A 13541-nucleotide genomic window follows, 5' to 3' on the forward strand; every position below is an offset into this window, starting at 1 on the left:
AAATTTAAATAGATTTTTTCTTACACTTCCCTGATGAATAGTGACACGTACAACTTTCCTACTCATTTAGGATTTCTATGGCTGAATTAAAATCCTTTCCATCCCTCACTTTTCGCAGCTGGCACAAAGACAAAAATGAAAGGTTTAATTAAAAAAAAACAACAGATGGCTGGACTTTAAATTTGTGGATCTTAATGTTAAGGATCTCAGCTAGGATCGTTGCATTCAGGATCTAAGATGCAAAAGAACTGCACAGCTTTGCATGATAAATGTGGGAGTACTTGAGTACTCCCCATTAATACAGAAAAGAGGACTTACAGCGCATGCAATACCAGTAACAAGCAGAACCGTATCAAAGCTACCTATAGCTATGTAATTTCAGTTAAAAAAAAAAACTTTGCAGCTTTATGAATGATTCATTTTATTTTATTTGACAAAGACAGCATCAGCAGTGACCCACTTTGGACACGCCTTCTCTCACACAGCACTTTTCTCTCTTCAGCAGATTATGACATAACATTTACTTTGTAGATCAGTGGTCTTCAAAAAAAATGAGGGAACTACTGATTGAAATAGAAAAACACCCTCAGAGGTGGAGGTGTAAAGAAAGGGTGGGTCTGGGACAACATTTAGAAGAGTTCATTTTCTGGATTGTCATGCACCGAGCAGCTTCTCCCAAACATCGTGATGGTTGTGGAAATCTCATTTACTCCAATTACTCCAACTGTGAGGGCAGATGAGAAAAACTGTGACAGTCTTTCTTCTAAATGAAATCAGATGAATTATACACACACACACACACACACACACACACACACACACACACACACACACACACACACACACACACACTTACAAAGATGTGGTCAAGCAAAGGGATTCCCAAAAGCATCCCCAAAGGCAGATGTTGAACCAGAGCTCTGACCAACAGATGTATTCTGCTATAAGATTGAGAGAAAAAAATTAATTCAATTGTATTGATATCCTTGTTATTAAAAAGGATCACTGCCTATAATAATATAGCAAAAGGTGTTTATGAATAGAACTACCATAGCTACAGGTGGCACTCCAAATGGACTGGAGTCAGGGGCTCCAAATGCTTTGTCAAACATGTCCTGACTGGGTCCTTGTCCCTGGGATGGTGCTGAATTGTTTGGGAAGGAGGAGAAGGCAGCATCCAAGAGGTCAGGGTTTACACTTGGAGCTGGGGCAGGAGCTGGTACAGAAGCTGGTTTAGAGGGATCTAAACATCACAGCATAGGACACAGTTAGTGACATGTCTCAGTCATCAGATTATGACATATAATGTTTCAGCTAATATTACCAAATGATGGCATCTTATTGATTTCAAAGTCATCGTGATCTGCAGCATCCTGAGCGAGGCCCACTTTAGTGGAGAAGTATTGATCAAATGCCCCTGCCTCTTTGCTGCTTGAAGTTGGACCTGAGCTAGATGCAAGCTCTCCTTTCCTTGCTGGGATGGCAGGGGGTTTGGCAAGCTGGAAGTCCTTGAACATGTCTTTCCCAGTCTTCCTCTCTTTCTCTCCAAGGGGATCCAAAGCTGTGAAGGCACTGTTCTCTACTTTTGGAGGGGCCTGTTTAACAGGTGCCCTTGGAGGTGGGCGTGATGGACCTTGCTGATCACCCATTGCTGGGAATGCATTAGGCTGGAAAGGATTGGTCAAGGCAGGCTGCCCCCAAGCAAGGTGGGGTGGAGAGAGCGGCGGGGCAGCAAACTGTGATGGCACCTGCTGACCCCAGGCTGTTGGTGGTATGGGTAGACCACCAAAGGCAGATGGCTGTGGGAAGGCAGGCCTAGGGCCTGGAATGGTCGCTCCTGGCATGGGGAACATGTTGGGTGCAGCATTGGAGGCTCCCCACATGCTTACAGCAGGGATGCATGTAGTTGGTGGACCCAATTGGAGATTCCCTAAATATGACAAAAAACACACCATCAACATTTACAAGCAATGAAAGAAAGCTTGAAAAACAGATGTGCATGAAACAGAAAGTTCCCCTCTTGTGTATTACCCAGAGCAGCTATGGCAGAGGGAGCAGGGTTTGCCGGTGTATTGTTGAAGAGGTCTGGAGCAGAGAACCCCTCAGACTGACTGGAAGCAGCAAACAGCTCTGCTCCAAACAGATCACTTGATGTAGACTAGTAAAAAAAAAATAAAATAATAATGTTGCAACACATTTCCTTAGTAATTCAGATCTATGCAATAGTTAAGATGTAACACTTAAGAGGAACTAATTATTTGACTACAGTTATACATGCTAATGCATGCTTTGCCACTTACCACTGCTCCTTTCACTGAAGCATGAATATTAGGAAAATAGATTATGAACAGAGATGATAAAAGAAGAAGAAAAGTGTAGCGGATTGTTATAGTTGTTTATTCAAGCCAGTCTGAGAAGCATGTGACCACCGGTGCATGCATAAAGAGAGAACAGATCCAAACAACAAGACCATAACCACAGGTCTAAATTATAGTCCCTAACCCAGTGCATTCGCTGCCATATCCTGTCAGACACCAGTGCATAATCCAAAAGCTAAGAAAGAGAGATGTTAGCTCAAAATGTGCAGCAAACCCATTTTTATGCTCAACACATGCAAGTCTACTACCATTGATGTAGCCATGTTATTTCACCTTTGCACTTCTTCGACCTCGTCCAGACTTAGAGTTGTGCGGAGGCGGGTTTATGACAACTGAATCCTTGCTATGAGTCACTGGCGGTTCTGGGCGATGAGTTATTTCATTAGAGACAGGGGAAGTTTTCAAAGATGAGTCAAAAAATGGATTTTTGTTTGACAGAACTTGTCCAGATTCATTTCCATCCATCATGGTAGTTGTGTTTCCCTGAGTTATTTTGCCCCCTAGTGGCCACTGTCCATTACTGAGAGCCAGGATCATGGTTTCTCTGGATAACTCATTTATTTGCTGACTGAGGTGTTCAGAGTCTCCATTCAAACCACCATTAATAATTGTCTTACTAGTGCTGCCAGCAGTGCTGTTTAGGTGATTGGTGGTGGTGATGGTGTGGGGGATCTGGGCATTATCAGATGCCAACAGAGTGGGCGATTTAGAAAGGGGGTCATCTTTGAAAGGGTCACTGTCTGGGGTTGGGAAATAGCCAAAAGTTGAGGAAAACGGATTCTCTGTCTGGGGATATGCCCTATAGTCAGGGGCACAGGAAGTTATAAAGGAGCTCCCCTTTATGCAATTTTGATTGCTGTCAACTTCAGCAGAAAAGTCCAGTAAGAGAGTATCATTAGAGTCCTGGTTAACACGAGAGGGACAGTGAGAGAGAGAAAAAGATCAATCATTTCTGCAGAGGGTGGCAACCATGTGTTAACAAAATGAGCAATCATGTGGTGTGAAAAGGAATGACTGTTTAAAACTGCTACTTGTAGAACATCAAATATCCCTGTCAAATGAATGCTGACAGCTGGAGTCTAAGGTCCACCTTCCAGTTTGGTTACTATAGTCTTACTTGCTCTGAACAGCAGTAACTTGGTATAATTGCCAAAGTCAGCACTTGCTACTTGCCCATAAATTCAGGTTAATGGGATATTTCAGCAGCACTTAGGTAAAAGATTACCAGCAACTCCAAGTGCCTTTGATAGATTCTACTTGTAGCAGTTTTAAAGTTAATAACTATGAGGCTAGTAAACAAGAGCATGAACTCAATTCTTAAAAGATTTTTTTCATATATTCCTGAAATTAAAAGTTAAATCTGATGAATTTACAACCAGTGATTAAACACAAAGCTCGGGTCTTTTCAGAATTGAGTTCATGTAAATACAGATGGAACGATCTGAGGTTTTCCATTGGAGTTAAACGTATTTCCAAAGAAGCAACATTTAGGAAAAAAAGTTACTGGGAGAATTAGACGCGTCCAAATAATCTCAAAAAGATTACAAATCTTAATCATGATTTGTATTCAATAAAAAGTAAACATGGTAAGAATACACTTCACTAAGTATAATTCCAGGATAAAGAGGAATATTTAACATCAGGGTGCAGCACTTACATTTGGAGCCTGAATGTCTGGAGGGGTTGACATGTCTCCAAAAAGGTCAAGCTGCTCAACTGGCTGGATGTCAAAATGAAAACATGCAGTTTTTAATTTGGCTTTAAAAAAAAACAAAAGACAGCAACATTCCATTGATTGTTAAGCTGGAATCAACAGCAATGACTCTTACTTGAGCTGATTTTACTTCACTGTCCATAGATAAGGCACCATTTCCATTCTGGAGAGTAAAGAGGAAAAAAAAAGTCAAAAAAAAAAATAAAAAAAGTCAGAAACTGCTTTAAGAAAACAGGAACTTCCAAGTCCTTACCTCAACTACACTGCTCCCATTTTCAGCCTGTGAACAGAGAGACTGTTAACCAACGTAGTTGTTTTTCATTTTACTGACGCATGCATCATTTCAACAGAAAGTCTGAAGATGTGATTCACTGAAAGAACACAGAGAGGCAGTGTTGACTTTCAGGAGGTACATACAGTGTGTACTCTGTCAGCACTCCCAGAGGACTGCATGAAAAAGCTTTTCTTTCACAAAGAAAATGTTGTCATTGACTGACTCTTGGAGAAAAACTTTTCCAGTTTGAAGTCAAATGCGTCTGTTACCTTCTGTGAAGCCTCCGCCTCTTTCTTCCTCAGGTTGAAGATGACCTGGAATAGATCCTTCAGATCGATGACCAGTGGCTCTGCCTGTACGGAGAAAGAAACAAAACACTTTTTCAAACTGGAGTCAGTTTGTCTTCGGTGTTTGTGCAGTCCCCCCCCCACAGTATGAACAAAAAAAAAATGGTGGCAAAACTGCAGTTCCTCGAGTTGCCACTTGAGGCTGTCTCCAAAAGAAGGTCAACTCTTCATGGACTCGCATGTTAAAATGTCCAACCTTTCAGCAGAAATAAAAATGTTTACAGCCAGGTACGAGCCAGGTCTCTGTAAAAGGGTTAACTGTTGTTTTATGAGCTCAAATTATGGAAAGCATGGCCACTTTGAGTGACAGCTGAATACCAATTAGGCAGCTACCTGGCTACGCCTTAGCAAACTCGAGTCATGAACTTGACCATGACCAGGTTTATGGGTATCTGAAAGATAACGTGGCTCCAAGACTGACCGAGAAGATTATGCTTCAGGTAAATTGACTATTTTATTTACTTGCTAGTATTAGCCGATAAGCAAACACTCTACAGGTCATCCAAACAAGGTCACTTCTGCCCATAATGCTAAAACCCAGATTTCACAGTCGGCGTTCACAAAGCAGTGGATGATGCTGTAGTGGCTGTATTTATTTTTAAAGATACAGTCTACAGCACATTGGTCCATGGCGGTCTCTTACCTGTTGTGCAGTCTTTATGGCAAAGAACTGATGCTGTCCTTCAGCTCCACACACATATCCAAAAGCCCTGTTATCCGTTACATCTCTGGCAATGAAGGAGATCTTGTTCACCACATGCTCATGTTCGATCACCTGGGTAATATGGACAAGCATTTTTTTTTTTTAAAGCACTGCAAATCAATTCTAGTTAAGTCCAGGTTGGATTGTGACAATAATCAGAACTCACCCCTGATTTCTCATCAATGATCTTGATACCCGAGATGGAAATGTTGACCCAGATCCTCTGTTTGTGCTTACCTTGGGACCGAGCTGCTGCTGCCATACCCTGGAGAGAGAAAAACAAAACAAAACATAATACTACTCAATTGCAGAACATGATAGGCACCAAACAAATGGATAACCCAAAAGGTCAACATTACAGCTTTAAGAACCTGTTTTGATATTTTTTTTCCATGAATCTCAGCGCTAGTAGAGAAAAGTTTCTGGTCCCATTTTATACCTTAAGTTTCATCATGGAGTCCTGGCACATCTTGTCTCCACGGGCCTCTGGAACATCATCAATGCCAATCAGTTTGGCCTTGTATCTGACACCATCCCCCTGAAACCTGCCCAGCAGGTACTCATCTGTCTTCTCTGTTACTGTTTAAGAAAGTAAAATTATTATCTCTGCCGCATCTTTATAGTTAAAGTCTTGATCAAAAGCAGAAGCATCAAGATGGCTTTTCACTCACCCTTCTTCTTCTCTTTCCTGAATGGGACTTTGGATGTCTGTGTTGTAGGAGAGTTGGGGGGTGTTGAGGTTGTAGCGGTGGAGGGGACACTGGGATCGGCAGAAGATGCGTGTGCTCTGTCTACCTCTGCAGACATGGTGTGGAGTCAGTCTCGGGACAACTGGGCAATCGGAGGTGAAGCAGACAGCAGCTCCGTATTCAGGGGCAGTGAGGTCAACCAAGCATATGACTTAACACCCACACATGCTTCTCTTGGCGTTGGTCTGAAGCAGAAAAAGTGAAGTTGGACACTAAGTTGTGTGTGTGGTAAGAAAGGGAAAAGGAGAGGAGGTCAAATAAAACATACTACAGTCTTTCCTGGCAAACCTGTAAAAACAGATGCAAATGTCTACAGTTTGCAGCTGAAAAGATTTTTTGCACATCATAAGCAATCATCGTGTTTAACAATGCACAGTAAACATTTACAACTAGAGAAACATGCAGAGGGAGAATTACAAGACGGTATGACGACCAATAAAACAAAGTCATCTCATAAGAACACAGCAGACACTTTAAACACCGCGTCAGGTGTTTGGCTCCATAAAGTAGTGAAATCTCCTAAAGATTAAGAATCTCCTGCTTCTGGAGACAGCCATTATAATCCCAGCCATATTACAGTTAGCAGCATCATGTTGGTAAACTGCATTTGCATAACAAATCCATGATAAAGGAAAACCTCTTTTTTTCCTGCCGTACTGAATGCAATCAGTGAATTCCTTTACACTCACTGGTAGGAAATGCACAGCAACATCACAAGAGGCACAAACATCACGACGGATTATAGGCTACACTGGCTAGAATATCAACATAAAGAGCCCGTGAGCACTGTAGGACAGTCCAAAGGTTGAAAACGAGCAAAGGTCGAGCAATTACCTGAAGTTAATCTTACGCTAGAAAAGCAAAAGATCTCGTGATGTCCAGCTACGAAAGTGCAAACGGAAATTGGAGGCTTTAAACAGGATAATTTACCTATAGGGTTCTGACTTTCACGGAAAAGCTAAACTTGATGTACTGATACTGCAGAATCAAAGTAAACAGTTCACACACACACACACACACACACACACACACACACACACACACACACACACACGACTAAAAAGAAGAGAAAAAAAAAACCAAATTGCCCCGTGTGATCATGCAAAACAATGTAAAGAACAAAATCTACTCTAAAAATGAGTGCTTAGGCTCAGAGTAATTAAGCAAGCTAATTGTGTTAGACCCATAAAGGAAATGAGAGGCAGACAGGATAAGATAACAGAACTTTAAGGTCACTGAGGCTAATCTAGCTTTGTGACAAGTTTTTTTTTTTTTTTTTTGGGGGGGGGGGGTGTAAACACCTGACCATAACTGAGACATTTTTTTCCAACAAAGTAGAAGCCGCTAGATTTTAAATTAAGCTTGTTTTGATATTAGGGACATGCCACAAGAGCCACTGTACAACTGTAAAGCTTTTTTTTTTTTTTTCTTAAATCTCTTCATCTGCCTGTACCAGTTTTGGAGGCAAAGGAACAAGTACAGTAAGCCCTTAAGCCCTTGCTTACTTGGTTCACCAAGCTGTCATGCAAGTTGCCACAAATCACATTGACAGACATGCTGTTTTTGCTGCAGTGCTTGAAAGCACAGGATGAGCCAATCCTGAGCACTTGCTGCTCATCATTAAGCCTTCATGAACACAACACTTGATTGCACTTGTCCAGTACCTGGAGTGGTGTTATAGTCCCACTAGCTGGCCGATGGTCTAATAAAAAGGGTAAAAATGTCTGTTGATTGCAGATTTGAGTTAAAGGATTACAGTTTAACAACTATCTCAGGTAGCCAAATAAAATACCAGGGGGAGGTGGTGGGTTGGGGGGCTGGGGAGCAGTATAGCATCCAACCGTGTCACAACACAAACACGGCCTCGGAAAGCAAGTGGAAATTTATGTTTGTCAGCAGAATCACAGCAATGCGAAGAGAAGAAATGTCACAATCCTGGTCAGGAAACGTAAACTAGTGCACATCTGGAGGAAATCAGGGAATGACTCAGTCTGCAAGTGAATGAGATGGTGAAATACCACAGGCCCACTGTGAACACACAGCACTGAACACTTTCATACTAAACGCTTCTGCGCTAAAACAAGGACACGGGAGTGGTGAAGTACACGAATTTAAAAGCGCATTGGAAATTATGTAAAATATCTCAACATTAAAAAAAAAAAAAAAAAAAAAGTCTGTCCGGGTTACAGCTGAAAGAAACTGAGTTTAAAACAAACAAACAAACAAACAAAAACAGAGTAGTGGACCATTACCCCAGCAAAGGAAAAAAGGATCTGAAACTATGAACCAGAAGGGAAAAAAAAACAACTCATTACTAGGAGGGTTTCTTCCAAATATGGTACATTTAATGGAAGACGGTTTGCCTTTAACTAAAACTCAACTTTGGCTTTGCCAACTTTTATTTTTACTTGGTTTATATAACTTTTCAGGCAAGCATTTCTGTAAATATCTGTAGCCTTAAAACGACGACCTGTATTGTAGCCCCTTTTGCGGACTCTTAATTCACGCAGGGATGGGAAAACAAAGTCAAACGCCACAGGGACCTACCTGTGTCTGGAAACGCGCAATGATACTTCGATAACCTTCTCGGGGAAGACAGCGGCTTTTCTCTGCCGTGATGCCTCCGCAGTCCGGCTGCAAAGTGAGTGGAATCAAACACAGCTTGGCAAAAAACGAGCGAGAGTGTGATGTTTTCCGCCGAGTCCCGTGGACAGCGCGGAGAGACTGCTGCAAACTGCCAGTTTAACCCTTCACTGACTGACGGGGATAACTCGCTGCACATTTTAATTGGTAGAGGGGCGGGCTCTTCGCATGCAGCCCAGCAAAATATCGCCGTCGCTCATAGGAAGTGGGTCATAAAAATGTGCCATAAGAAATTACGTGACTTATGTATTTATTTACATCAAATTGAATTCATTGCTTGCCCACACTTCTGTATTTTTTGAAACAATATATAAGTAACATATGTGACAAAAATAGGCATTTGCAGATTATAGATTTGTTATTAATTTCTTCATTCATCACCTGTGCAAGACCCATAACCTGCATGCATTTTACATGGTTTGCAGTTAGCACCAACAGTGGTGGAGAAATTTGTCAGATTCCAAACAAATAATGTGTAAAGTAAAAGTATGTCACCCCAAGAATGAGCAGGAACGACTCGAATAGCTTGTGTATCATGAAACCGATATTTCTGATGTATATATTCTACATTTGTATTTTGAATGAGCTTGAGCTATTTTCTATCTGATATCTGTCACGGTGGGAGAAGTCTCTAGGCTGCATCCACCATTCATTGGTGAATTTCTTGCATTACCCCTCCCATAGCCGCTGACATCAGTGTTTCCATGCATGAGCCCTCTATTTTTGGTGTGGAACCTGTTATAGATTTGGCACTGGCAAATGAACTGTGTTGGCGTCACCAGTGGATTGCGCTACCACCATGAAATGTTTTGAGAAGCTGGTCGAGCAACATATCATAACAAGCCTCTTACCCAACTTTGATTAATATTAGATTGAGCCAACAGATCTTCAGAGGACACCATCACAGCCATTCACGCTGCACTCTGCCATCTTGAATGCCAGGGGAGCTATGCGACCTGGTCTTTGAAGACTTCAGGGAGAATGTTTGGTAAATTAGCAGACGTGGGTTTGTCTCCACTGGTCCTTCATTCGAGGATGTCCAGGCTGTCTGCTCTCAGAGACTCAGCCTGAGCTCCACTCAGAGCAGCTTTTTGAACTCCCTACTTTACAAACTCTACAGATTTAACTGCACCCCCAGCTCCTCTAAAAGTGCTATTATGAAGTTCATAGATGGCACATTAATGGTGGGGCTCATCTCAAAGGGAGTTCAGAGTCTGGCAAGCTGGTGCGTGGAGAATAATCTTGCTCTGACCATCTCATCACAGACTCCAGGAGGAAAATGTCAACAGTGTTTGTTACCATCCAGTGGACCACGAATGCCATCACAGTAGACAGGAAGGCTCAGCAGCAACTCTGTATACTGGGAATCCTTTGAAAGAATATTTTGACTTAAAAAAAAAAAAAATCACTGTTGTTCTTCTGCTGATGTTCCTTTGAGAGCCTGCTGAGTTGCATCTCTGCATAGTTTGCCAGCTGCACCTCAGGAGAAACAGGAGAGTGCTCAGAGGGTCATTTACACTGCCTAGAAAATTGCTCAGCTGCCCACTTCCCCTCTGGAGAGCCATTTACAACTCCCACTGCCTCAGCAGAGCCAGTAATATCCTATAAAACTCATCCCACCCAGGAAACCAGCTCTTTGAACTGATGCCCTCTGTATCCAAACAGAGGGTGTATCCGAACAAGAGCAAACAGATTCCAAAAGAGATTTTATCATTGCACTCAACTCTACTTACCCCCAACAGATGAGTTTGACTGCAACTGCAACAAATACCTGACTTGTAGAGTAAAATTATTGACCCCACCTTAAGGGTTAACAATGTGGAATATCACAGATGTTAAAGCATCATGTGCCATATTTCCATAAGATTCACTACTTTACATGATGTATAGTTTTATGTAAAATATTTTAAAATTTGTACACACACACACACACACACACACACACACACACACACACACACACACATATATATATATATATATATATATATATATATATATATATATATATATATATATATATATATATATATATATATATATATATATAAAAAACACATTTACAAGGCTTTTAAACTAACCCCAAAAAATTTTAAAAATATCAATAATAAATTCCAACTATCAGTATAATTAAAAGGAAATGTATTACATTCTAGATCTGAGAAGATAGTGTAATGATATGTGTAGTATTTGTGCAAGAAAACAACTTATCCAGTTACAAAAATTAATCAATTGAACAAAATAAAGTACTAGTACCCTGCCTCCCAGTTGGTACAAGTACAAGTTATTGTTGACTGAGTGGAGCATTTAGCAGCTTAAGAGTCAAAGCAAAATCAAATCCACAGGTAGAGTGCAGTTCCCAGGCAGCCAGACGCGCAACTCCACATGAATGTTGTTCTTTTTTTTGTATGAAGTTTAAATGAACTATTTGCTAACCAGCTAGATATGTATGCTCAAAAGGCAATGTCAGTGTTGTGTTCGCAAGCCTGGTTTCAGAAACAGATTTTAAAAAGGGAAAAGTCTATTTAATTCATTTTTAATTAAAAAAAAAAATCTTATTCATCACATTTAAGGCATTTGGAAAGACTGCAGTGTTCCCATGGCAAAACCTGGCTGCTCTTCAGGTACTTTGGCCTTAGCCTTTGCGCCGCTCAGTGATTGGGTATGGAAGCTGTTGGGAGAGTCATGCTGACTAAATAACCCTCAAAAAACAAGAGAGCGAGTAGACTGAAGACTTTCTAATCCTCTCAAACAAAGAATTATATTCAATTGTATTGAATTTTTTTAATTAAAAGTTTCTTCCCAAATAGTGTTTAAAAAGTAGATCACAGCTTTCATCTTTATTCCTTTATTTAAAGGTAAATCTTTCATTAATACTTTTGCAAAACATGTGACCTGAGACATATTTCCTATTGCATGAGAATGAGTAGAAAGTGAGCAATGCTTGGCTGACTCATCAGATTCCTCACTGCTTAACATTCGTTAAAAAGAAAAAAAGAAAAAAAGAAAAAAAAAAGACTGGAATCCTGAAAGCTAAGCTATATCAAGCTTTTCATCATAATAATAATATAGGCTAAATGAACAGTATACCCGGAGTGTCATATTATTAAATGGAGGACTGAAAGGGAACTGAGGAACCTCAGCCAAAGTGGCAGCGCTCGTCTGTTGCTAACGCAGCACAATTTTTAAAAGTGCAGGCCTGACATTTTCTTAGCTGTGCACCAATCTTACCACAATTACAGTAAGCTGGATGCTGAAAAAGGGTCAACAGCTTCCACTGTATAAACCTCTGTTTTCCTTTTGATGCCCCGTGGTGATTTCATGTAATAACCGTTTTGATATTTGCCGGTTTTAAGTGGCAGGTACGGCGTTCCCAGGAAGTAAATCTTCAAGTCACATAGAAAGTGTGTTTGTTTCATGTTTGCAGAAGCATCAGCAGATGTTTGTTTGGGATAATTAAGAGAATTGGGTTGTAGTCATGCATAAGCAGAGATGGGTACAATTACGCAGACCAGGTGGTGTTCAGCAGATGCGAGCTGTTGGGAAAGGAAAGCAAGTATGTGCAGTAACTACAAAACTAATAAAAACACCAGCTTTGACATCCGCAGTGACATGTGCAGTGATGTCAGTGTGCTTTTCACTCGTGTTTTTGGCAGATTTTCTTTTCTTTTTTCACATTTTCATGATGAAAATGATCATTTTTAGTTTCTATTCAGCCATACTAACAGCATGAAATGTTTTACCTGCTTATATGTAAGTGCGTTCACTGTAATGTAAAGTAAAAACAATCTCAATGCACGTCAGTAAACATCAATATAACCTGAATTCACCTAAGAGGACTTATTTAATCAGCACGATGACTTCAAACCTGATCCAAACACTGCAGAGTCCTCAAAAACTGCAAACTTGATATGTTGTTGATGCTAACAGATGTACAGTAGAATGTGCTTTGAGGGTTTCGAGCTGAGAAACGAGAGAGAAAAGGACAGAGGAAGGATGTCTTTCCTGACTCTGTATCCTGTGTTCTGCTGACGGAGGCTGGTTTTTAGGAGATGAGCCCCACAGAAGCCAGATTACTGACTCGCTGAGAGTCTGTTTTCCCCTTTGGTCGCCAACCACTGGAATGATCTTTTTCATAACCTCTTATTAAACACTTTGATGTTATCAGATATTTGTCTCTACTTGGAGCTCATCTGCAGTTGACACCATGCTGTATTTACATGTTTGTTTGGTGGTTTTTTTGGTTTTTTTTGCAGAATAGTTTGAAGTGTCTAATATTATATATATTTAGTTTTGTTTGTTTTTTCCTTTTCATGTGCATCAGTACAAGAATCCTATTTACTGCATATCAAGGATAGCAAAACAATTTTTTAAATAAAATTCGGGGAACATTTTCCTGTCTGGACGTGTCTTTCCAATCCAGCGTCATTGTCCAGTGACTTATAATTAAAGATATGGTTCCCTGTTCTCATGAATGTGATTCATTGTCAGATGAGGTCAGTGACGCACTCGTTGCTGCTCGCAGTTGCACGTTGGATGCTCTGTACTCAGGAAAAAAGGACATTTTTAAGAAACTCTATGCCAAAAACTACAGATGGCACAAGTCAGCATTAGACCTTTTATTTTATGATAGAATGCTGACGGAGAAAGTCCAATGGGAAGCGTCCTTCCCCTAGTTTATGACAGGAAGGCCACAATCCAAACATCAAGCATTTTAGGGCGTGAATCCTGGA

At 40.7% G+C, this 13541-nt stretch overlaps 1 protein-coding gene across 3 annotated transcripts; it reads right to left on the reverse strand.

Moving 5' to 3' along the window:
- Window positions 1-402: 402 nt before the first annotated feature.
- On the reverse strand, window positions 403-8907 carry dab2 (DAB adaptor protein 2). 3 transcript variants are annotated; one of them, XM_030743140.1, is made up of 15 exons: window positions 8713-8907; window positions 6088-6350; window positions 5856-5995; window positions 5583-5681; window positions 5357-5488; window positions 4636-4719; window positions 4346-4372; window positions 4208-4255; window positions 4036-4098; window positions 2652-3281; window positions 2032-2158; window positions 1325-1930; window positions 1050-1243; window positions 857-938; window positions 403-724 (listed from the first exon to the last, which is right to left on the reverse strand). In XM_030743140.1, exons 2-14 carry the CDS (start codon window positions 6221-6223, stop codon window positions 867-869), a joined length of 2358 nt encoding a protein of 785 aa, XP_030599000.1. In that variant the 5' UTR covers window positions 6224-6350; window positions 8713-8907; the 3' UTR covers window positions 403-724; window positions 857-866. The 3 variants fall into 3 exon arrangements, with proteins under 3 accessions (XP_030599000.1, XP_030598999.1, XP_030599001.1); XM_030743139.1 differs by having other exon boundaries at window positions 857-941; XM_030743141.1 differs by lacking the exon at window positions 2652-3281 and having other exon boundaries at window positions 857-941.
- Between the last annotated feature and the right edge of the window lie 4634 nt (window positions 8908-13541).

Source organism: Archocentrus centrarchus, chromosome 12 (assembly GCF_007364275.1).
Source record: "Archocentrus centrarchus isolate MPI-CPG fArcCen1 chromosome 12, fArcCen1, whole genome shotgun sequence".
Taxonomy (NCBI): domain Eukaryota; kingdom Metazoa; phylum Chordata; class Actinopteri; order Cichliformes; family Cichlidae; genus Archocentrus; species Archocentrus centrarchus.

Coding starts and splice junctions, on each gene's coding strand:
- dab2 (XM_030743139.1), bottom strand. CDS start 6,223: ATGTCTGCAGAGGTAGACAGAGCACACGCATCTTCTGCCGATCCCAGT. Junction 4,256..4,345: donor ATGGGAGCAGTGTAGTTGAG/GTAAGGACTTGG, acceptor TTTACTCTCCAG/AATGGAAATGGTGCCTTATC. Junction 4,099..4,207: donor GTGAAGTAAAATCAGCTCAA/GTAAGAGTCATT, acceptor TTTGACATCCAG/CCAGTTGAGCAGCTTGACCT.